General features: G+C 40.7%; 1 protein-coding gene across 1 annotated transcript in view; it reads left to right on the top strand.

Moving 5' to 3' along the window:
- The window catches only part of LRRC58 (leucine rich repeat containing 58), a 176,710-nt gene that overhangs the window by 44,476 nt on the left and 105,767 nt on the right, over positions 1 to 26,467 (top strand). Inside the window, exon 2 of the mRNA XM_044071506.1 lies at positions 15,458 to 15,586. Within this exon, the coding sequence (XP_043927441.1) occupies positions 15,458 to 15,586 (129 nt within the window). The remainder of the gene's footprint in view (positions 1 to 15,457; positions 15,587 to 26,467) is intronic.

The raw sequence follows: 26,467 nt of genomic DNA, 5'->3' as shown, positions 1-26,467 counted from the left end.
CTCAATGCTAGAAGTCTAAACCTCAAAATGCACTCTCTCGAGGCACTCCTTAAAATGGAGAACATCGACATCTGTGCAGTGACAGAGACCTGGTTCAAGGCTCCAGAGAGTACCCCTGCATTACCAGGCTATAATTCATAACACACCTTTCGGCCACCTAACCTGGACCGAAACACTAAAGGCAGAGGCGTGTCCATATTCATTAAGGATATCCACACCTCCAGGCTAGTTGCTCAGCATAATGCATCCGAGATTATCCAAGTGCAACTAACTCTGGGCAAGACCGCAATCCAAATTGTAGCTTGCTACAGATCCCCCACCATGCCCCAGGATTCCCACTCCTCATTTCTTAATACACTGGAAAATATTAGGGTACAACCTAACACCCTAATAATGGGCGATTTCAGCTACCCTACCATTAACTGGGAAAATTACTCGTGTACCAACTCTTGGGCTCAACGTTTTCTGGAATTCATAAATTCCAATGCCATGGAATAACTTATCCACATCCCCACCAGGGGCAGCAGTGTCCTAGACCTGGTTATTACCAACATGGGCAACCGGTGCTCCACACCAGAGGTCAGTTCCTCGTTGGTCAGATCCGACCATAAGCTAATCACCCTAGACATCCACATCCCTCCCCCACCCCCCATTAGGGAAACCACAGTAAAACATTTCTCCAAAGCCAACTTCACGCTTCTTAAGACAGAAGTGGCAAACTTCACGACACCCATGCTGACGGACAATAGAGGTATGACTGCTGAATCCTACACAAATGCACTTTATAAGCACTTACATGAGTGCAATGATCGTGCAACCCCTAACAGAACCAAGATGCTAGCCTCCAAAAAAAGGAAGCCAATCTGGTGGTCCCCTGCCATAAACAAACTCTACAACAGAAGAAAGAAACTGTTGCAAAAAAAGAGTAAAATCCCATGATTGGCGAAACTCCCTGGTCAGCTTCAGTAAGAAGCTGAGATCCCTCATAAAATCCTCCAAAGCTAGTTATGAAAACAAAATCGCCACTGACTCTAAAGACAACCACAAAGCATTCTATAGGTATGTCAAGAATCTCAATGGCAACACTCAGATCTGCTCTGAGTTACAGCACAATGACACTAAATATACAGAACCAACGGATATTGCCAACATCCTGGCAGATAGGTTCAGTGCTAACTTTATCCCTCTGTCATCCCCTACAGGGCCCATCTCTATACCAGAAGAATGCAAAGTTCCTGTAATCACGGCTGCACAGATAAAAAACACACTATCCAAACCCAAGAACACAGCATCCATGGGACCTGATGACATTCCAGGCTGTGTTCTACATGAACTACAGAACGAACTGGCACCCCACCTAAGTATCATGTTCAATCATAGCCTCACCTCAGGCTATGTGCCCACTGAATGGCGCACAGCGACAGTTATCCCACTCACAAAGGGGGAGCCACCACAGACCCTGGAAACTACCACCCAATTAGCCTAACGAGTCTGGTCTGCAAGGCTATGGAGCGTATCATCATGGAACTTATAAACAATGACATTGCTCCAAACTCAGGACCCCACCCAGTTCGGGTTTGTAAAAGGCAGATCATGCCTCCTAAACCTGATAGACGTCTTTGAAGCAGTCACCAAAACCGTAGATGAGGGTAAGGTGGTTCACACAGGCTATCTAGATCTCGCCAAGGCTTTTGACACCATCCCCCACTCTGGAATTATAGATAAACTCACTAAACTAGGTATAAATCCCTATGTCACAAGATGGGTTGCCAACTGACTCACTGACAGAACCCACACTGTGAAAGTAGTAGACTCCAAATCCAGCTTCAGACCAGTGACAAGTGGAGTACCATAGGGTTCAGTCCTGGGTCCTCTCCTGTTTGGTATCTACTTCTCTGAAGTACAGGCCAACACAGAAGGTCTTTGGCTAACGAAGTTTGCAGATGACTGCAAACTAGGAGCCATAATCAAAACTCCAAAAAAATGTGGACATCCTACAAAAGGGCCTTGCTGAGACAGATGCCTGGTGTCAAAGCCATGGCCTCAAGCTCAATGCCAAAAAGTGCATTGTCATTCCTTTTGGTAAAAACTCAGTACCCATGAACCACCACATAGGTGGTAGTCTACTTAACACCGAAAGTGTGATAAGGGACCTTGTGACACAGGTGGACAGTAGTCTCTCCTTTGATAATCACATCGCCACAGTAGTCAGGAAATCCTTCTATGTGGCACACCTCATCACAAAAGGTTTCTCATCGAGGGAAAAAGAGGTCATTGTTCCCCTCTACTCGTCACTCATTAGACCCATTATAGAGTACAATGCCCCTTTTGGTATGTCCCTCACAAGACATCTACAACAACTGGAAAGGCCACAGAAATACCTCACAAAGAGGATTACCGGCCTCAAAGAGATGCCCTATGCAGACCATCTCAAAAAACTGCAGCTTTGCTCCGTTGCATATCGCCTACTCGGGGGCGATCTCTGCCTAACACACAAAGCTATGTCAAACCCAGAGCTTTTAGACATGCTACACTTAAAGAAATCCCAATCCCTACGAGCTACACGCTCTAGGGACCTAAACCTAGTCACCACAATAAACAGAACATGCTGGAGGGATAGATTCCTGTCCCAGAGACTTCCCATACTCTGGAACAAACTACCTATCTATATCAAACAAAGCTCCTCATTAGCACTTTTCAAGAAAAATCTTGATGATTGGATGGGAGATAGGAAATTCACCCCGGGGATCACTTCTGTGGCTCTGCTCGACAGTGGCACAGGAAGATAATTTTCTTGGGTGGTGAAAGCCAGGGTACTGTTGGCTAGGCTTATATAGGCCCTAGGGCCAATAGCCTAGTACCTACTTATGAACCTATAAATGTGATATAAAATGCGAAGATGTATAACGTGATATAAAATGCAAATATACTGAATGTGTAAATGAAAGAAAAATGGAAAACTGTAAATATAATAAAGCAAGCCGTAGTCTTTACTTATAAGTGCGATGAGAGGGTCTTTTACATCCGTCTGAGCTGCCACCAACTCTAGCAGATGGGACCTCGGTTTAACTTGTCATCTGAAGGATGACACATTCAGGAGTGCAGCACCACCATTGTTTTGCACTTTAGTGTCAGTAATGGAAAATTAATCTCACTGTCTGTTGTGGTAATAGGATCCACAGCCTTCTACACCGGAGGTGAATGTGCTTCCAGTTCAGCTATTGAAACTGCAAATGTTGATGTTGTACTGATTAGTTTGGTAGCCTGAATAGCAAAAACTTGAAGAGAATGCATAATTTAGGGCGCTGAAACAAATTAAATTAGGCTGTACTTGAGAATTAACGGGTGTTTGTATAAGAAAAGAAAATCCGAGATGAGAAGTATAATCCACGAGCCACATGAATGAACACACACACAAACACCATCTCAAGAGTATTCATTTTATAATTTCTAGCAGGTCAGATCATATTAAGAACATCGTCACAGTACACACTGTATCTTTGATTAGGCAGACCACATTGTTTTATCTTTATTCATTACCACGTAATGAATACTATTTAGTGAAAAATCATGAGAGAACCTAAGAAAATCCATTGTCTGTTCCAAGTATTCAAAAAACATTCCAGTTTACTGGTAGTGCATGACCACAACATAAAAACATCTTGATGATCTGAGATATAAAACTATCATGGCTTTAAATGAGCAGTTAAAAATGTATTTTTCCAATGTCTAAGCACTAGGTTGGCATAAATGGATGCTGCCGCTGCACCCATTGCCACACTGATGTATTGCCAAAAATATACACCTTTGAAAAGATTAAATTGTTCCTTAGTGTCATGTTCATATAACTCAAAATAAGTCTGACGTGTTTATATGTAATGCTGTTTTTTTCCACAGAATACATAACCCATTCCATCAGGTGGCCACGGTGGTGCAGCGGTTAGTGTTGTCGCCTCACAGCAAGAGGTTCTCCGGTTCGATCCTCAGTTGGTGTGCCTTTTGTGTGGAGTCTGCATGTCCTCCTTGTGGTCGCGTGGGTTTCCTCCGGGTACTCCACTTTCCTCCCACATCCCAAAGACATGCTGTAGGTGGATTGGACACACTAAATTGGCCCTAGGCGTGAGTGTGTGTTCCTTCTGTGGAAGGTTGGGCGCCGGGCTGGCAACTCGACACCGTAAAACTCCACTGCCAATCATGAGCGGACAGGTGATCCGCTGTGGTGACCCCCTAACTGGGAAAAGCCAAAAGAAGAAGTCTGTATTTATGATTACAGAACAGTACATGCTACACAGAAGACATATGATGAGCTGTCACTAAAAATATATTAAATTGCAAAACAGCTTGTAACCCAGATAATACAGCTTTGCCAAGCTGTTAATTCTTTACATATTACAACTAAGTGTATTTAACTCCTCCCCAGCAGTCATATTCTTGCTGGCACATTAGTTATATTGGGAGGTGGATCCACTTGATCTCTCCGGTGGGTATTTTGATAGGAATTTTCTGTTGTACTGTGTATATGATATTTAAAGAACAGCTGCACCCCAGAACTGAAAAATATATTTTTTTAATGCTAATGTTCCTTCTGCTGTGTAATGTCCCTACATCAGTTGAAGTGGATTATTTTAGCAATAATCCATGACTGGATGTAGGTAATGCAGGATTTAACCATGGTTGGTGTGTTTTTTTCATGAGTGCAAAGTAAATCCTGCAATATTCACACATATGAGTTATTGCTAGTAAACAACGACTTTTAATGGAAAAGGTCTCACTTTTTATAAATAATGCCATTGCGGAAAAGGATTTTAGTACTCTTGTGACAAAATGAGATACTGCCAGCACAGCTGTCTGGAATTTTGTAAATAATTATGTCATCTGTGAATATCAACATGATTTATATAAGATGCTTATGTTACAACTGTATTAGAACTGTATGTTACGTGTATATCAAACTACTGCTACAGAAGTGTGTGTTGGAAAGGTTTTTGCCAAGTGCTTTAAATGTATCCATAGTGTGCCCTCTGGAATAGAACAGAAATGTAGTTGCACTATTGTAATTGTTTAAATGTATATATTTTAACAGTGGAAACTGGAATGCAGAAGATTAACTTTAGAAAAATATCTGAAATTAAATTACTTTATGGCAGCAAGAGACAGAATGTCTCTACTAGGGAGCTCTTTGTATTGTCTTTAAGGTGAAATAATTACTAGTTTTGAATGTGAAGGAATTCAATTGCTTTACGACTTCCAACATCTGCTAAAGATCTGAAGGCTGTGTATTTTCACAGGTAGATGCTAAATACTGCTAGCTTCCAGCAGTGGGAGGTTTCACCTGGGATAGAGTCGGATGACAAAAAATAATGTCATTCTGCAAGCTATCCCAGCAGTAATATTTGAGATATTAATTTGAGAGGTCTCTTACCGAAAGAGAGAGCATTCTGTATTCTGTCTTGGACTTGACAACAGCAACAATAAGAACTATTAACATTTGCCTTGCTGTTAAGTTAACTAGGGTATAACAATGCTCTTAGATTCAGTCAGAAATATAGTGAAGCTTGGATCAGGTGTTTTTCTTTGAGTGTGTTATTTTAAATATTTCCTGTGGCTTTGAACTCTGATGTCACAGTGAATATGTACTGAATTTTCTTGTTCTTTTATTATTTATTATTAAATGTATTTAAACATTTAATTGTGGCTGATCTTTGTGAGACATATTTAAGTTTTGAGAGTACTTGCATATTTATATGGTGACACTGTGGGCCACTCCTAATAGCCTTGCTCTTGGTCAAACTACCATTTGTATTAATATTACACAGTAAGATTGGACACCCTTTGTTAAGGGCCTTAAAGTAGCTGATAAGGAGTTGGCTGGTGGCAGTGATAACTACCTTATAGTCTGGGCAAAGGGGGGGCATAGCTAAGGCCTTAAAGTAGCTGATAAGGATATGGCTGGTTGCAGTGATAACTACCTTTATAGTCTGGGCATAGGGGGCATAGCTAGTAAACCTGTGCTAGCCTTTCCCAGGTGTGTGTGTGTGTGTGTGTGTGTGTGTGTGTGTGTGTGTGTGTGTGTGTGTGTGTGTGTGTGTGTGTGTGTGTGTGTGTGTGTAAATCAAACCTCAAAGAATGTGCGCGTCAGCTAATTGAGCAGGGACACGAAGCACTGGTTGGATAGAGAGGGTGCTGGACATCTTGGCTTGGCCACTCAGCTGAGGTCTCAGCTCTAACTGTGCCAGTGGGAAGTCTTATTGGGGATCTGGAAAAAGAGGGAGAAACCAGCCCCGGACTGACTGGGGTCTCTGTGTGCTCTTAAGGGAAATTGCATGTGATGCAAAGAGCTGCATCAGGAAATGATCTATGTGTACCTGTCATCCTGCCAGTGTACACCCCCTACTGGTGCCAGTGGTGAGGATTGAGGCTCCTTGATTACTGGCCCAGTGGTGGGTCATCACAACTCTTTTGACAGATTTTGCTAGTGTGGGGCATCCAAGATATGTATTGGGTGTGCTGTGTGGCTGCAGAGTACATTGCAGTCTCTGCCTGTGGGAAATGCTTAGTTTGCAATGGCCATGCTGATAGGTTTGTCCAATCTACATGCAAATTTTTGAACAGTAAATGTGAAGTTATTCTGTCTCGCCGTTCATCCTTTACTGATGGGTTCAGCTCCGAGTCGGCCAATTGCAAAGCTCAAGGTCTTCAAATAGCTCGAGGCCAAGTCCCTATCCCTTGATGCACCTAGAGTAACCTCAGATCTAGTTTGCTGCTGCTGCAGTAAATCACAGGTTCTGCATTATCTCAGGCCAGTTTTCTTCTTCTTATTTACTTATATTTAGATAGTTAGCTTAAATAGTTTAGATAGTTTTATAAAGCTCTTACAGCTTTCTAGTGTGTGTTACGGCATTTTAGTCCCTTCCCTTAGTGTGATTTAAGAATTTCCTAGTTGGCCTCTTGTTTTAGGTCTAGTTTAAAACATTTTTCTAATTAGTAATGTGTGGTTTAGTCAGTGACCTTTTGTCACATTTTTTGATAAATAGTGTATAGTTCTTTGCTGTGTGGTGTTTAGCCTTAATTTATTTCCGAAAAGGCTTGAATGTATTATTATTACTATTACAGTTTTTGTAATTAACAGTAATTTTGTCTGACTTGGATAGTTCTTACAATATTTAAACAGTGTTGTATCTTATAGCAGCTATCTCCCTTTTTTTCTGCATAGCCTGCTTATATTGTGTATTTTAACAGTTAGTGGTGACAGTAAAGGCCTTTCCTGTCATTTTCATATTTACATTTGCATGTGTGTGTGTGTGTGTGTGTGTGTGTGTGTGTGTGTGTGTGTGTGTGTGTGTGTGTGTGTGTGTGACTTAGCCTGATTTTATTAAGGCTTTTTTTTTGTGGATAATTACTGTTAGGATTTTTTGTGGTAACAGTAATTTTTCCCTCAGATTTTCAATGGCTGACCAAGACAAGCACCCCAAGTCTGGTTTTAAAAAGTGCCCAAAGTGTGGCCAAAAGATGTCTGTAACAGACAGCCATGTTAATTGTGTGTACTGTCTAGGAGCCCTGCATTTGCAGGATAGCTGTGTTGTATGCCATTCCTTCTCCTCAAGGGTCCTACAGGAACGGAAAAGAAAACTTATTGACAAAGGGTTGTTGAAACAGTTGTTTCAAGAAGCTTTGAGTGACCACCATCGTTTCAAGAAGCTTTGAGTGACCAGGATGGATCCAGCAAGTCCTCAAAGTCTTCTAAGACTTCAGACTCGAAAAAATCAAAGAAATCTTCGACTTCGGCTCCACTGCCATCGGAACTGACGGTCTTTACCTTTCGGAGCCAGTCCCCAGTCTTGGAACTGGTATCTGAAGCTCCTAAGAGTACATTACTACAGTTGGTACCACCTTCGGTGTGCTCTTCTTGGTCCTCTATCAGCCTTTCAAATCTGGATGTGGATCGTGTGGTGCAGAAGCTGTTATCGGCACTGGCCATGGCAAAAATTTTATTGGCTTTGACCCAGGTGGCTTTGGAGCCGAAGACCCTTGCTCAAACTATTCCTCCTCCAAGCTATGCTGGTCCTTCGGAGCCGAAGAAGTCACACCTGTTGATAGTGGAACCCTCGGAGCCGACGCCTGCTCCAGTGTCTTCGGCTCCGTGCACTCTGACATCCTCGGTGCCAATCGAAGACTCTAGGAGCCGACACTCTCTGGTCGGGTCTGGGAAGGATAGTTGGACTGACTTGTTGGTTCCGACTCTGCCTCTCAGGGCTTCGGCTCCTACCTCTGGTTCAGAGCCCATTGTACCATTGCCGGGAGTATTGACGGTTTCTTTGAATTCATTGGTTCCCTCGCATCAGAGCAGAGGTGCTTTTGATGCCATGAGGAAAGTCCTGTCTCCTAAGACATCCTTGACCTCAGGTCTGGCTTCCTCCTCCCCTAAAGCGCCTGTGTCTGCTTCTGCCTCACACATCCTGACCAAGCATAGAGACCCAGAGCCTCAGGAAGCCCGATTGAGTGGCCCTTGCTCTTCCGATACCTCACCAGAAGCTCCTGCTGATGAGGTTCCCAGGAAGAGATTGTGTAAGAGAAAACATCTAGACTCCCCTCAGGAGTCTCTAATATCGGATACTGACTTAGATGAGTCAGAAGGGTCCCCACGGTCCCCCTCTGAAGATACCTCATTCGCTGAGATACTTGAAATTCTTAGGCAGTGGGGTGACTGGCAGTCCAAAAACCCTACTGAGGATGAGTCTGTTTTCCTGAAGGCTTTCGGGTCTCAGCCCTCCACCTTTTGGTACAGCTGATCCCACGAAGAGCATGGGAGTCTCTGGATACTATGGAGCCTGACCCTAGGAGGCGTAATAAGTTCATTTCTGCCCCCCTTGACAAATCGTTCTTAACAAAAGGTGTTCCGGTTGCTGCCATGGTGGTGGCGGCAGCCACCAAAAAGGAAATGTCGTCTGAGACTTCCTCATCTATCCATCCTCCTAACAGAGACTCCAGTATCATGGATAGATATGGGAAGAGCATGTTTAGTTCAGTGACGTTTCCTCTTCGTTCGCTCAACTATTTAACCCATTGTACCAGGTTACAAAGATCTCCTGAAAGAGCTAGGAGGTCCTCTTCAGGGTACAGTAGCTACCGACAAAGTTGCCACCCAGCTTGCTACCCTTAATTCTATAGTAAACTCATCCATGCGCCTCATCTCATGTGCAGCTGATGGAACGAGTAGGGCAGCGGTACAGGAGTTGACCTTAGGAGACACTCCTGGATGCGCTTGTGTTCCTTTGCGGAGCCCTTCAAGTCATCCTTTGTGAATACTGCCTTTGATGGCTCATCCCTTTTCGGGCCTAAAGTGATGGAAACCTTAACCAGGTGTGAACAGAAAGGAAAGACTCTGTCTGCAGTTGGGGTCTGTTTTTCCACCCCTATCCTAAGGGTCAAAGGGGAGGAAAAATGTGGTTCCAAAAAGCCCAAGGAGCCTTTCAGGACACACTTAGTAAACCCCCCCTCCATAGGCAGAGGAGGGGGCAATAATGGAAGACGCTACCCTTGAGGCAGAAGGGGTCCACAACACCAGGGCGACAGAGATCACTTCTCTGGGAATCCCTACCAACTCTCCTGAAAGGAGGCCCGACTTTCCTGCTCTGGAGACAGTCGGGGGTCACTTATCTTTGTATCCAGATGCCTGGCTCAAAATAACAATATACAATAAACAATATATTTGGCCACATGTCAGTGCTCAGCCTTTTATGTGGGAAAAACATCTTGTTCCCTTAGAATAAGGATAGGGGAACATAGGAGTAATATTCAGAACAAAAAGCAAACAAATGCTCTTTATCAACATACGATCAAACACCCTTCAGCCAAGTTCATGTTTACTGTCATTGACAAGATTATTGGGGATAGGAGCCATCAGCAAGGATGGCAAAATATACTTAGCCACAAAGAAAAATACTGGATTATCCATCTTGGAGCCTTATTTCCTCCTGGTCTCAATGACCATTTATGATAGATATATATCTATTTAGTTTTTGTCCTACATTGGGCCCATTTGGATCATCCTTTACATAAAAATATAAAAAAAAAAAATATATATATATATATATATATATATATATATATATATATATATATATATACTACAATACATATTAAACTGATTTTTGTGTTATGTTTGTTGGCTAAATTGTGATTTTTGTACTTGAATATACAGTTGTTATGTAACCTCATTGTATTTGGTCAAAGGTTGCATGGCAATATTGAAGTATATTTGCACATATTAATATCAGCTTCTTTTAGCTAATTATGGACTTGTATTGTCAATATTTATCTGTTTCATAGACATATACCTGTTTTGAATACTCGATTATGTGTCTGGAGCCTTTAATATTATTATTACTACTTCTGTTCATGATTAAGAACTATTTTATAATGGTTTTTATCCATCTTTTCCATCCTGATACTTGTTTGTTCAGATAGGAAGGGGTTGGACCATACCATTGTTCATCATTGGCTGGTGTACCTATAAATATGTATGATGTTTCTTTTTCACTAAGATTATCTTTTTCACTGAAGAAGGCATTCAGCTGAAACCGGTTGGAATTTTTAATCAACTGTTGTGGCATTTGTATGTCCTATTATATTTATATAATATATTTACAATAAAGTGTTGGACTATCTATGCTGGCCGTTTGTGTTCTCAAAATAACAAAAGACAGCTGGGTGCAAAGTATCATTTCTAGCAGATACTTCATCCCATTCGCCACACCCCCTCTACCCATAAGAAAAATTCTGGACGTTCTACCCAGTTAGAGGGAACAGGCAACATTAGAGGTCCAAAAGTTGTTAAGAAAGAGTCATCCAACCAGTCCCAGCAGACCAGACAGGATCCAGAGCTTACTCAAGATTCTTTTTGGTTCCAAAAAAGACAGGGGACTGGAGACCCATATTGGACCTCAGCAGACTGAACAAATATGTAAAGAAAGAGAAGTTCCGGATGGTCACGCTTCAGTCTATACTTCCGTTCTTAAGGAAAGACAATTGGATGTGCTCGATAGATCTCAAGGATGCGTACTACCACATAAAAATGGCCAGGCCATCTAGGGATCATCTGCGCTTCCGGCTGGGAGCCAATCATTACCAATTTCAAGCACTGCCCTTTGGTCTCGCTACAACCCCCAGAGTGTTCACCAAATGCATGGCAGTGGTTATGGCTAACCTGAGGCGTCTAGGATTCCAGGTGTTTCCGTACCTAGACAATTGGCTCCTTACCGCCACCACCAGGCAAAAACTTATTCAGGCCAGGGAGTCCACCCAGTCACTCTGCAATCAACTGGGCATTACTATCAACTCAGAAAAATCTGCCTTGTCGCCATCGCAGCATATCGGTTTTATCGGGACAAAGCTGAACACCACCACCACCACACTAAGGCTTCTTATAGAAAGACTCCTTTTTCTTTGTCAGCATGTCAGTGTTCTGATATCCAAAGACAGAGCACCAGCATCAGACGTTCTGTAATTATTAGGCATGAATGCAGCAGCAATTTTAGCCATACCACTAGCTTGTATGCACATGCGATTACTACAGTGGCTGTTGTATACTCAGTGGTCTTACCAAGAGCTTCCCATGTCTCACACGATAATGATCGCAAATTCCTGCAAAAAGGGTCTTCAATGGTGGTTGACCTCACTTCGTCACGATAGGGCGCTCATTTGTGCTACCTCCTCCAGCGGCCAGAGTGACCACGAACACTTCCCTTATAGGGTGGGGGGGGCATTTTCAGGGAAAGACAGTCAAAGGCACATGGACCAATCAAGAGACACATCTGCATATCAATGTCTTGGAGATGAGAGCAGTACTTTTGGCGTTGCAGTACTTTCAGGACTCTCTTCCTCTGAGTACGATTGCGATTCAGACGGACAACATGTCGGCAGTCTGGTATTTGAACAAACAAGGAGGAACCAGGTCCCACCCCCTTTGTCACGAGGCTCTGAGTATGGCAGTGGGCTGTTTCCACCCAGCGCTTTCTGTTGGCAACGCACATCCCTGGGAAATCCAAGCTGAGCAGGGCAAACTTGTTGCCCCACGAGTGGTCCCTCAAGAAAGAAGTAGTGAGCAGGATATTCCGCAGGTGGGGCCAGCCTTGATGCGACCTATTTGCCAGTCACATTAACACAAAATGCAGAAGCTACTTTGCCCTGATTCCCCCTCTGGGAGAAGCCCCAAGGGATGCACTCGTACACGACTGGCCTCCGGGTCTCCTTTATGCATTTCCACCTATCCTGTTGATACCCAAGATTCTACAGAAAGCAAAAACATTGGGAAGGACCATCGTTCTCATAGCCCCTCATTGGCCTCACCAGATTTGGTTCCCCTTCCTTCGACTTCATCTTTTGGAGGACCCTTGGATTCTGGACCCCAGTTTCAGACCTTCTGACAAACTCGTTGGGAGAACGTCATCCCTCTCTGCAGTCCCTGAAGCTGACAGCTTGGCTGCTCCAATTCCCATCATAGCCAGGTTCCATAACCTTTCCAATGTGACAAAACAAATCCTCTTATCCTCTCATAAATCTTCTACTAGGAAGCTATAGCTTAGCAAATGGAAAAAAAATTATATATGGGTCTCTTAAAAACCTCCATTTTAGAGTTCTTGACTATGATTTTTAACAAAGGAGCTGCAGCAGCAACAGTTCGCGTTCAACTGGCTGCTATTTCTAATTTTCATCTTGGATTCAAAGGACTGAATATTATGTCACACAAGTTATCCAAAGCCTTTCTCAAAGGGGCCTTTCATATTAGACCACCTGTGAAATCTCCCCATTCTCCGTGGAATCTAAATTTTATGCTTTCCCACATAATTCTTCTGCCATTTGAACCAGCTTCCTTTTGTGACCTCAAATTTTTGTCATGGAAAACCATCTTTTTAGTAGCCATTACTTCTGCCCGCAGAGTGTCAGAGCTTCAGGCTTTATCCATCAAGCCTCCTTATTTGATATTCCATGCTGACAGAGTCTCACTTGGAACAAACCCCTCATTCTTGCCCAAAGTTTGCACTGAAACTAATCTCAACCAAATTATTGATTTGCCAGTCTTCTTCCTCAACCATTCAAACAATTTAGAGTACATGCTACACAAACTTGATCACAGACAGCTCAGGTTTTATTTGGATAGAACAAAAGATTTCAGAAAATCAGACCAACTTTTTGTTTCATTTTCAGACTCTAGGAAAGGTATGCCAGTGGCTAAAACAACTCTGTCTAAATGGTTATCTGATTATTCAGCTGCCTATATGCCTTTGCACCATAAAATTAAAGCTCACTCAACCAGAGCAGTTTCTACATCATCTGCCTTTTCTGCCAGACTTCCTTTTGATAATATTTGCGCAGCAGCCACTTGTTCAAAACCTCATACCTTTATCACTCATTACAAAGTTGACAGGGCCTCCTTTGGATCCACGGTCCTGAGAAATATACTCCCGTGAGCCTCCCTAGATTGATGGTGCTTGGGACGCTACCCATTAGTAAAGAATGAACGGCGAGATAGAACAACTTCACATAAAGAAGTTATGTACTTACCATAATGTTCCATGTGAGTTGCTCATCTCGCCTTCATCATCCCTCCTTCCTACCCCCTCCTGGGCTGTTAGATGATCGAGATGCTGGATCCATCCTGGTTGCTCAATCCTTCTGTACCCTTTCTTGGGAGTGAAAGAATGACATATAGTATTATTATATGCAGCAAACAAGATCTGAGGTAACTCTAGGTGCATCATGGGATAGGGACTTGGCCTTGAGCTATTTGAAGACCTCGAGCTTTGCAGTTGGCTGACTCGGAACTGAGGGATCGGCTCCGAACCCATCAGTAAAGAATGAAGGCGAGATGAACAACTCATATGGAATGTTATGGTAAGTACATAACTTTGTATTATTTATTGAATAATTTAAAATTTGTTATACCTCAAAATGGCCTGCTTGGGGCTGCCATGCCGAAATGGTTTTATAGTCAAGGTTTTCAGCTTCCTGATGTACTTATGGACAACACAGAGTACACGGTCATGAGAACATAACGTTACTGTGGTTAACATTTCTTCACTAACTTGCTTTGGGAAAAATATGATTTCCTCCTTTTTGATCATGTCTGACAAGAGTTTCACTGTTTTTGCCAGTAACACCCTTGGATTTTCTTTAGTACATGTTTTTAATACTGCATTTTAAGTTAAAATTTGAATGTTATGTTTGAAAGATGGCTTTCTTAGTGACTTTTTTTCTGACTTAGACCTGTCATTCCCCATGTGGTTTTCTAGCTTAGGTGTTGCATTGGTCATCTTCTGTTAATAACATATATACCCAAAAAGAGTGACACATTTCAGAAAAGCACCTAGGTATAAAAATGTATTTTGCAGTTAGAATCAGTGAGCTGCCTGATTATTTTGTTAAAGTCATGAAAGACTGAGATGTATCTGTCCCTTATAATCTACACAGTGTCATAGGTAGTGTGACAAATTCATAGTAAAATAATATATGCTTTCAAAGAAAGTCAGACTGGTAAGTAGAGAAATAGCTGCGGATGGAGGATAGTGAAAGTAGTATTTAAACTTTTTGTTTTATTTGTACCTTTGGGCTAATGGGAAAGAAAAATACTTTGTGGTAAGACAAACTTGCAATTCAGGTGATATTGTCGTTTAAGTTGTACTGCTTTTTATTATCTCTAGAGTCTTAGAGAATACTTGTGCCTATTTTTCTCCTGCTGAATATGCATTTTGCACTGGCATCATATTGGAGAGAGTAGCACTTTAGAGGCTTGGAACTGAATTCTTTCCAGACCTTAACAAATGATTATGAAAAATGCAGACATTAAGTTGTGCTTGTGGGTACAGTAAATAAGAAACATTGATGCACATCTATCATAATTTTAGCATTGATCCAACATTGACTATGAGTTGAAGGCCAAAGATGCTTTCTTTTAAAGTGGGGATGGGGGGCTGGTGGTGGTGGTGAAGTACATGTTTCTTTTTGCCTTAGTTATGTCAGACTTCTGGCAGCCAGTATACAGTTGATAAGCTGCACTGTCCTAGTACATGGAATGTACAGTGCTAAAGAGATTTTACTCTGGAGCTGTACCAAGTATAGTATAAATGCAGTCACATTAGCGATACATATGTATTAATAGCTTTCAAACATGCGTAAGTATGTGACTTGGTACTGGTTTACTCTGAAAATAAGACACTAATGTTTTTTGGCATATAGCATCCTCAATAATAATGAGCTCTTGCCAGCCCTAAAGATTGTTTTAATTGAACTGATTTTGTGCTGCTGCGGTTTACTGGGAACTGAATTAGAGTATGCTTTAACATGGTTGAATTTTTTCACTACCTGAAGGACCTTTTATTTCAGAATTAGTATGGTGTTATTGATGTATGTAAATTGTTTAGCATGTTTAATGGAAAGGGATTTTTTTTTTCTCTTTCAGTTTGGAACATCTTTACCTTGGAGGTAATAACATCATTGCTGTACCACCTGAACTAGCAAATTTGCCTTGCCTGAGCTACCTTGTGCTCTGTGATAACAGAATTCAAAGTATCCCCCCTCAGCTGTCTCAGTAAGTGTTTATTATTCTTTTTCACTGGTACATAATACAGTTGTATTTCTTTATCCAGCAATAAAGGCTAGAGGTCTACACGGTTTGTCAAAGATAAAACAATCCTTTAGGTACCCATTCTGCTATTGTTAGCACTCATTTTGAGTAATATTCCTTATTTTGCCTATGTAATCGCCTTATCCATCAGTACTTTATTTTTATTTATTTATTTTATTTTACATTTGTTGACTGGGATAGTCTAACTGGATTTATGTCCATTTTCAGTAGAGTCCCGGGGAGATGAGCTCCAAGAGATTACTAGACTACTAACATACAGGTACTAGCTGTTATACAGTTAAATACTACAAATTTTAAACAGTTCAGGAATCTTCACAGTTTATACAAAAAACATGTTACAAGCATTAGATAAGATATTTTAGACTTTATGTACAAGACTTCATTAGTAACTAGAAAGTAATTGTTAAACAAATGCATACTTCAAGTTTCAACAGTTCAGCAATGCTCACAGTTTAAACAATACTTGTTGCCTGCCTGAGGCAGGAGGTTGACAAATGCTACATTGCCGACTGCACTGTGTTTAATTCTGCCTTTGTATCATTGCCTTTATAACATAATTCTGTAATTTTCAAGCCTCTTAGGCTTTAATTCATACAATGGTAATATGTTACACACAGACAACTATTTTATACTTATATTTATATTTTATAACTTATACAACTATTTTATTTTAAGTATTACATTTAAGTATACGTCCTAACAACTACACACTATAACTACAGATAGCTGAAAGTAATCCTTGAAATGTACGTGTATTGCACATATGCTTGGTCCAGTTATACAGATTGCTGTTAACAGCAGGGCAGTTATGTCACTTGTATAGAGTTTAATTTTATGTAATATTATTAAAGAAGTGCAGTATTGTATAGTTCTTACTCATGGTATTTAAACCCATAACATCTTATACCGGGCTCCTAAAGTTGGTTTGAGCTACAGACTAATGCATGCATACTTGCTATTACAGTTAGGATACTCATGTTTAATGTTTTGCAACTGTATAGGAAACACAAAAATTTATCTTTAACTTTTAAAGCTACAGTAATATTTCTCTTGTGCTGCATACATACCATTTGCTTCCCTAAATCTTTCCATTCGATCAGCAAGAGGCCGGCAGTTAAACTCTATTTCTGCATTAATATGTATTACAGATACTCTCTTATTGGCATACTTGCACAGCTGTGAGATGTCACCAGTTTGAAACTCAGTCAACCACTGGTTGAACATATAACTCTTGCACCTTTGTAGGTCATTAAAATGATGCCTACACTGCTGTCCAGAGTGTGAGATGCCAGGTGCACTGGCTACAGCTTGAGCCAAATTACTCCAAGCCTCAGACTAGTACCGGAAGCCAGAAAAGTCCTTACATAAGTCTTTGCCTGTGGTGCTTTAGCAGAAGTCCAGTAAATATCCTGGACTCCTGAACACACGAACTGTGCTCCCCAAACTGGGCACCTTCCCTTCTGACTCCAGACATGTCTAACACCAGAACTAGAGCAATGGCAACTAACAATTTCCTGCCAGTTCTTGTTATCGCAGTTATTGGTGATGCGCAGACCTGAGTAATGATGCCAACCTCATTTACGTGATGTTAAGCAGAGAGCAGCAGTGCCAGGCAGGGATGAAGTAAATATTTTTATTTTAAATTTGAAGGTTAATCAGACACTTGGCCTTAGTTTGAGAGTTGTCTGCTGTTGCAGCTTGGAAATGTATATTGAAAATTGGAAGGTAACTGTTAGGTGAGTTAAGTTGGCAAACCTGCACTGGGGGCATACATGTCATGACCCATCACATTTCTTTTTGGCTTTATACACTAATAAAATTGATTTTTGCAGTGTGGGATTCAAACCTAGGCATAAGGGACAAAGCATCTTCTTCCACAGTGGCGATTGTCCATCTTTGCTATAGAAGAAGTGCTGCTCAGACATGGTCAGGAATCATTCATAAATACAGCTGACAGTTTGAGGTGTTACACATGTATGCATGGAACGTAACAAGGCTCTTGTATATAGATTCAGTTGTGTATGTGTCTTATCTAATTTTAAAGGCCATCTAAGTTCAGGTAGCAGAATGTTACTTACAGAAATATAGTAGACAGTATTCCCTCAGTCGTGCATCTGAAAACACAATAAGGGTGTCTTATCCCTCATACATATTGTTTATATCATCTCCACTGTCTAAAGTGTTATAAGTGAGAGTGACTGTAATGGGAAATGGAAAAACGGTAAAAATGTCTGTAATGTCCTGTATTAGAACTCAGGACCATGTGTATGGCAGCTGTGCACTTACACTTCTTGCCACAAGAATGTTGAAAGCACACTTGTGTACTTTTCGGTTCATTGCTATAAACTAGACTGTCATAACAGTAAAAACAGGTTGCATACCTTGTACAAGAACCCAGGACCATCTGTATTCCAGCCCAGCACTTAACACTTGCTGCCACAGGAATACATAATTTCCTACTCATTCTTAAGTTGTGTGTTAACTGCCATGCAGTGCTGCTTAACATGTTTGTGCGGTGCCCAACAGAATTAATTGAATGTATCTATTTTCAGTTATGGACTGTCTGCTTCCTCTCTGCAGGTGTTCAGTGGCTGCAGGTGGTCAGGAACCTTGCTAACCGCTGCTCAATGCTGCTAAGCAGCCTTGTATGGTGGAAAGCAAAGATTGCAACAATGTATCTTTTTTGACCTTTACACTTTTACAGACACCCTATCTGCAAATATGCTGTCTGCTTTCCTGTGTGGGATACTAGTCCAGGTTTGCACACTGCTAAATGTCATGCAAACCTGACATTCATTGAGTTTCTACGTTTCCCTTGTTTGTGTTGAGCCATACAACATGCAAACAAACACTCACAAAAAACAAAAAAATGAAGGATTGGGGAAGTTAAGGACAACAGCGGTTGCAGAGTTCCTATAGTGTGTTTCTATCCACCCTGTAGTGCTCTACAGTGTCCATATCATGCAGATTCTGATAAGTTAAACAGGGTCTGAAACCCTTGGTTTATCAGTAGCAGCAGCATAGATATCAGCCTATTGCACATACACATGAATTAAAGCAACAGCAGTCCCTAACATTCTTTCTGTGTAAACTCTTTTCCATGCCTGTATTCCAGTAGGTTTTGGAATTCAAAGGGAAAACTAGCTCCAAGTGTACATGGTTGCTTTAAAGTTTGTTGAATAGCTCCTCCATCTTAGATTTGTTTGATTAGCATATGGCATGCACACGGTGTAAATGGATCATGTAGGCTTTATTGAATTTGGCCAAATGACTTTGCAAATGCAAGAAATAGATACTGTTTTCAGTACCTTTTATAATTTTATCTTATTTTTCAAGACTGTTTGCGTAAGAAAAACTTGTCTGTCAAAGGACACTAGCTTATATAAGCAACTTTTGTAAACAAAGAGCAATTGTTATCTTACTTCTACACAGCTGCCTATAAAAGAAGGGAAATCATTATCTTAATATTCCACATAATGTAATCAGCACACCTTTACATCCACCACAGCAGCCCATGATCACAGCGTTAATATTAACTTTAACTTATTCAGCCTTTCTTACCTTGTACAATGTAAAGCCTGAATACCTTAAAACTAAAAAATTACTTTCTTTCTTTTTAAACATCTACAGCAGTCAGTGATGACTTTATCTACCTCACCTTTAAAATATCCATGACTGTACAGAATACTAAACTGCTTTACAATTTTGCTCTTCTTTCGACTTTTCCCAGTTTTAGGGGTCGCCACAGCGGAACTCCAGTCCGCTAATGATTAGGAGTAGATTTTGTACGGGTGCCGAGGTGCCAGCTCGATGCCCAACCTTCAATGAAGGCACGCCCATTCTACGCATGTCTTTAGAACGCCACTCGACCGCAGGGAGGACATGCAGATTCCACACAGAAGGCGCTCCAGCCGAGAATCGAACGGGAGAATCTCTTGCTGTGAGGCAACAACGCTATCTCTGCACCACCGTGGCTTCAATATGCAATTTGTAACATGAAATTTTATACAGATGTTAATAAGAACAATGTTGTTTTAATTATAGTTACTTTTTCAGTGGCCTTCTAAACATAAATGAGATAGTGTGATATATGCTTTATAGTTCACCAACTAGTATAATACAGTCAACTAAATTCCAGCATTTGCAAAGCCACATTTCACTTGTCTAATCCTACACCCAGTTGGGCTGATACTTTGCAGTCTCCACGTATTTACTAATTTCGCAATATCATTGATCTTCCTGGTCATCCCTGTGTCCAACACCAGTCTCTGGTTCAAGTCCAAGGTACTCCTGATTCTTGTATCAGGTCCTCAAGCATTTCCTTTGAACAGTGGAAAATGCTTCACTGGTAAAGTCTCTTTGCTTCTCACTCTTCTGACAGCAAGAAGGCTAACAATATCTTTCTGACTCACGTTTTGTTAGATAAACTTTATTTCCTCCTTAGCCTGTTCTGCATCAAAAATTTATTTTCTCCTCCAGGAAAAATATACTGATGATAGCTAAATACAGCAGCTTGAAGCTCACAGCTGCTTCTTGCTATTCCCCAATTGTTTGGATAAGCTTGATTCTGTGTCTGGTGAACAGTGAACAAATGTTTTTCTCAGTTTACTGTCTCTGATTCTTAATACTTTCCCTTCTGTCACAATTTTCTCAGGAGCACTAATTGTGCTGGTATGATTGCATCTTTACCAATGCAAGGCTTACTTTCTTGTGGCCGGATTTGGAGCATACACTTGATATGCTGTCTCATTTAATAAGTCCTTCTGTGGAACACTAGTCCAGTTTGCTTAACTTGATAAGCAAGTCTGTCCCAGTTTCTGTGGTACAGCAGAAAATCTTAGGTTTTCTCCGCATGCTCTGTTGTCTAACTATTTTTGGAAACTACTCTTGAGAAGCCTGATGCTTGACCAGTTTTTTTCTTCATTTCAGCCTCTGATTGTTTTTTTTTTTTTTTTTAGTTTTATCAGCTATTTAAAGCTTCTGTTTTTTCCAGCCTTTTTTATTTAACTTTATAAATTTCTTCAGTGTTTCACTTGTGTTGAACATGTCCAAGTGCACCCAGACAGTGCAGTTACTAGTCAATAAATGAACTTTACCCAAAGGGGAGGCATTTACTGGTTTTGACTCAGTTTCTTTTCTCACAGTGGGAGAACTCTAATCAAGCTTTGATTTGTGTGCAGACATCTTGGAAGTCAAAAACCCATATAAAATTGAGATGGTCTTGGGAAGCATATTTATTATACACGTTCAACAGTAACTTTTTGTTATGCAGAAAATTGTTGCTTTAGCTTCTCCTTTGTCATGATTCCTTCCACCCTGTAGTGGTTGTGCCAACTTCATCTTAAAATTGTCATTTACTGGTGCTAGCTTATTTCCAGCACCCATAAAGATTTGCAGTATAAAGCATGTAGGGAAAAAAAGCATGTAACATCAGGCAGTACCTTGCTTTTTCTGCCATCTCCAGCTTTTCATTTCATTCTGTTAGTAAGAGTAAAAGGGCAGTGGGATGCCATAGAAATAAGTAGCATGCTGGCTAATTTTCAGGTAATCTGTGAGTCATTTTAATACATTTATTCAAATTATAATTAGAACATTAATTGTATTAATGGAATATTTAACCCTAAACTGTTCTGAGAGTTAGATTTTTTTAAATTGTATCATTTACGGTTTTTAAATTTTAAAATATGAGAAAACTACGTTTCCTCAGTAATTTCTACATTGTCATTCTGAATTGTCAGCAAGTTCAGAGTTAACTTGGCACCTGCAGTAAAGGGGATTACTAATGAGATTCGGTCTTTATTAACTTTTGGGACTCTGGCCATCCACGCCTGCTCAGTTGGGTGGATAAAACATTACCAGACTGTGTTTCTCTTGAGTTTTAAGAGAATAAGTTGGCTTCTGTCTGGACAATTCTGATGGCAACTTTTTGCATTATTTGAAGTTCTTTGTCTCACTTGACTACGTTTTCCTGCCTTTAAGGTTTTGCTACCTTACCTGATGTGGTTTCTTTTTTCTTTAGATTTGTGTCAGGGCTTTTTTTTTAACTAATTGTGATTGCAGCAAAGCAAGTAATCCATGCAGACAGTTGTGACTAATTTGTAGATTGGCAGGCACTGCAACCCAGATTCACGTAATTGCTAGGTGCAGGAAAAGCCAAGCGGTGGATGGGAGTGAATGACTTATGACTTGCCCATCCTGGGGGGAAGGGTATGGTGGCTCCAGATTGTTGTACTCCGATGCAAATAGAGGCCTACATATAAGCAGATACTGTAACTTATATGAAGCTAATGATGGTGGCCCTTGTTTGCATGTGTGAACGAGCTTGCATGTACCTGTAGAGTAGCATAGGAGGTCCCTACTTTGATGCAGGTGCTCACATCACCACCATGGGTTGGGGGTTAAGACACATACAGAAATACTTACATAGTTATGTGCTAAATGAGACAGGCTGCTAAGAGGAGGCAAGGTCTTATAGTTCCCTCGAGTAAGGATAATTAGGGCACATCCTGAAACACAAACTGCTCCACTCTGGGTGGAGGGATGAAGCTAGACCTGCAGGCCGTAGGGGATGAACATTAGTGACCTTTTGACAGCAGATATATGTTAAGGCATTGGCAGGGACACCACTATTCCTTGAGTCTCTAGATGACAGCCAACCCCTTGGTTGGCTGTCAATCATTGTGGATTGAGTTCAAACGTCATTGAGAAAAAATGGGCTCAAAAACCAGCAGAGTAAGGCTTGATTATAGAAAAGCAGAGTGGAAATTTCCAGATCTCTTGACTGAGTCCTTTGATTTTATTTTATTTTTTCCCCCTTCTCCTGGTTTTTTTCCAATGGCTCATCTTCCTTTATCTAACTGATGCATTCATTCTGACAGAATGGAAGCCAGATGTTTACAGGCTAGACAAAAGCTGTAAGGCAAATTCATTCCTGCCTAGGAACTCCCATCAGCCCTTCTATTCCTTGCTGAGAATCAGGCAGTAAGGGGCTGGCAAGCTTACTGGTGTGCCCCCCCCCCGGTAGCTCCTTTGAACCCTTAGAGTCTATGAATTACAAAGGAGCTGGAGAAAGCCATTTCCCAAGACAGTCCATGGAGCCTACAGAAACAAGAATCTCAATCTGGTCAGTCCTGCTCACCTAGGTATCAGCAGTGTCACTGGCTGAAAGGCTGTGGGTGTCAGTATTCTTCAGGAAGCTGAGGTCCCTATAGGAAGTTTTTCCAGTGTCAAGTCCCACTCTTTTACCTTGGAAGTAGTCTATTAGAGCTTCTCTTTCCACCTTTCTCAGTGGTGCATGATATCCGGAAAAAAGGTGGATAAGGGAGATTATCACAAGTGGATAATTCATCCTACTGACGTCCAGACCAAATTTATTTATTTATTTATTTATTTACCTGTTTGGTAACTGGGTGAGTGTCTGGTCTTCCATCCCTTTTTAGCCATGACCCAAGATCAGTGCAGAGCAGAATAATTTGCAACAATATTGAGAATGTATATTTTACAAAGGCAGCAAACAGTAGCAAAATCAAACGCAAACCGTGATATTGTTCTGTATAAAGGAGGGTATAAGTATTGCAATATGAGAATATAATTGTTGGTCAGACAATTGCCAATCATCATTCAGTTAGAGAAGAATATATTTTTCAACCTCCTTAGGTTTTATTTACTAAAATTATTTTTATTTATTCTGTCAGTTGTATGTGATTCATTTCTATGTATGCTGTTTGTAGAGATGTAATGTGCCTTTAACCTAACTTGAAAGCTATGTAGTGTTTTCTGGTTTCTAATTAGTTAAATTATTCCAGCATGCAGGCCCGATCTTGTTAAAGGTTCACCAACACATGACTGCATTGAATTGGGGTCTAGTAAGCGTAAGTGCCCACCTGTACCCTTTCCATATGTGCTACAACAGCTTTTCAATTAGAGACATTTAGGATGCCGTGGCAGACAAGTGAGAACAAGGATTTTATTCCAGGTTGTTTTTTGAAGTCCAAAGAAATGCAGGGCATTAGGCTTGTATTAGACCTTCATCCTCAAAAAGTCATTTTATATGGTCAAGCTGCAGCACATCCTGCTGTGCCTCTCAAAAAGAGACTTTTTTTACCTGCAGAATGCATGTTTTTACATAAAATTGCCAAAGTATCCTGGAGGCTCTCGCTTCTGAATAAAGGCCAGTAGACCACCAGATTTGATCCCTGTCCGTGGTCTCACCTCAGTCCCTTCAGCTTTTCTCCATCAAATGTGCGACAGTTTATCACCACTTGCAGGGTATCAGAGTTTTTCCTTACCTAACAACTTGCTTCTAATGTCACCCGTGAGGGTCAGTATCATTCAGCACAGGGGTTATAAGCTTCATTTTTCCCCCTGTGTGGGGTTCACCATTGGTCTGACAGAGTAACATCTCAATTCCACAGAAGATGTTTGATTCATAGAAGCTTTATTCAGTGCCAAAGCCAGACAGATAATAATAACCTCTGGGCAGGATAGAAAACATTTTGCTGTCAGTCTTCTTGATTTCAAAGAGTCAAGTGCCAACAGATTTTTGCCTCCCAAGTTCTGAGGTGTAATAATTTATGGCGGACTATGCTGGAGTGTTTTGCAATGGGCATTCCAAACTCAGTGGGCACAACTGCTGAATCCTCCACAGAAACCAGTCAGAATCTCCATTGTGTATTATTGCAGTCTGCTTTGGCTACTTCACTTGGAAAGTCATCTTCAAGTCAGTCCCTTGCTTGTTCCTACACCCTCAGCCACAGCTACTATGAATCACTGTGCATGTGGGGAGTGATCTCCATTTGACAGACTGCCCTCTATACTTGGCAGTGCACATTGATGTTCTGGAAATGTGAGCACTCTTGTTGACCCTTCCAGAGTAATGGCTGTTCATTCAAACACTATGGCTATAATCTGGTATGTCAAAAAGGGTGGAATGAGTTCCTATCTAGTAATATGAGTGTGGGAGTGGGTAATCTCAGCCTATCATTTTCCTTTTGCCACTCATTTTGGGTAGCCACCTCTGTTCCAGACACACATGGTCATTTTCTATGATGAGTCAATTTATCCACTGCCAGGATGTTGATCTTGTAGTAAGGTTTCCTGGTCTGTGATCCATTTGTCTCTTTAATTAATGTTAAACATCAGAAACTTTTCCGATTCCCTCCTCCCACTGGATAGAGCAGGGATGTATTAATTCAGGACTTGCATTAGGTTTATTTATAACAGCTTTTTGTTTTCCTTAACATATCTTTAAATGACAGTTGAGCAGCTGCAGCTTTCACCTTACACTCCTTTTCTTGACATTATAAACTAAGCATTGCTTCCATTTACAGATCTTTCTTTGAGGTACAGTGGTCGTAATTACTTTTCAGTAGACCAGCTACCAGGGTGGGTCATACAAGGGAAGAATGAGGCCTAAAAGGCAGCAGGACTTAAATGAGCGATGTAATGTTTGAGTGAAAAAGATTGGGTAGATTATAAGTGATGTATAATGTTTACAGCTGGGAGTGTGTCAGTATGGTCTGTGATGCAAAATACTTGCAACTAGGATTGTGTTGGTGTGGTTTGTTTCCATTTATATAAATGTATGCTTGTCTATGTAGTAAGTGATGGTTTAATGAAGATATTTCTTGTTTTAAAAAATTCAGGAGTAGAATAATTTATGTAACATTGCTTAGGTTATATGATCTATAGCAATAGGTTATATGATATTTGACAATATATGTGAAGTATAATGTTTGTTATGCTAATATAGTTTGATTACTTTTATATGAATGTAAATTTGCCTATGTCACAAGTGATAATTCAGTAAAGGTGTTTGCCCCTAAATGACCCACTTTTTTTTTCAATGTCCTAAAGTTTAAGGAATGTCCTTAGCAGTTAGGAAGGTTATATGTTTAAATTAGATATGCTTGCAGAACTCACATTTCATTAGCTATTTCGCCCTCTGTCCCCATCTCTGTCAGGGATATTTAGTAGTTTTGTGATTTTTTGGTACCTTTAGCTGGTTAGAAACCAAAAATGGAGGTTTGGGGTGCAGGGCATCATGGATAGGAAGAGGTACAAGAGCAGCATCGGAAAGTTTTCCTGTTTGCCAAGCTGAGTATGAATAGAGTGTCAAGAGTCCTGAAGGTTAACAAAATCTGAATTCTCCAAGATCTCGTTGTCTATTAATGAAATAATTTTCATTTATGCTACAGTCCCACAGACTGTAATGTAAGCACTGTGCAGTGCCTTCGCTGAAGTTTGAGATTTCATAGATGCCAAGCTTCCTCTTGTCCCTTTATATCTCCAGCACACCCATTATCTTCCTTCTGCCAAGGTGCGTGTTTTCCCACTACTGGAAAGTCAGACATGAAAATGAAAAATCTCTTCTAGCTAATGTGAAGTTAAACAAAATAGTTATGTTTCTGTAAAGGTTTTAAGGATATTTCCTGAAACAGTGGATATCCTTTACCACAGTGTATTCAGCTGACTGTTGTTTAAAGGGCTGATGCTTTTTGTCATGGAACTTTTGTAGCTGTTTAGAAAAAAATGTCTGTAAAGCAATGCAACAAGGAAGGAAACTTGCAGTAAGGTTACCTCCCTTTTAAAAACATAGCTGAAATGTCATATCTTTTCAGCTGTGATTGTGACACACGTGCTATTCTAGTTATGTTATTTCTACACCAAGTCCCTAATCGCCAAGAGTGCATAGGATATTCTGGGATAGCGCATTGTGATTTAAGAGATTTTACTTTCTGGACAGTGTACAGCATATTTTGGGAAAGCTTGCTAGAAAAAGTAAGCACATTTATATTACCAAAAGAGCTGGCATGTGCAAATAGA

The sequence above is a fragment of the Protopterus annectens genome, chromosome 5.part0 (assembly GCF_019279795.1).
Source record: "Protopterus annectens isolate FY-2018-M chromosome 5.part0, PAN1.0, whole genome shotgun sequence".
Classification (NCBI taxonomy): domain Eukaryota; kingdom Metazoa; phylum Chordata; order Ceratodontiformes; family Protopteridae; genus Protopterus; species Protopterus annectens.
The sequence above is the reverse complement of the archived record's forward strand: the minus strand, read 5'-3'. Positions and strand labels throughout refer to the sequence as shown.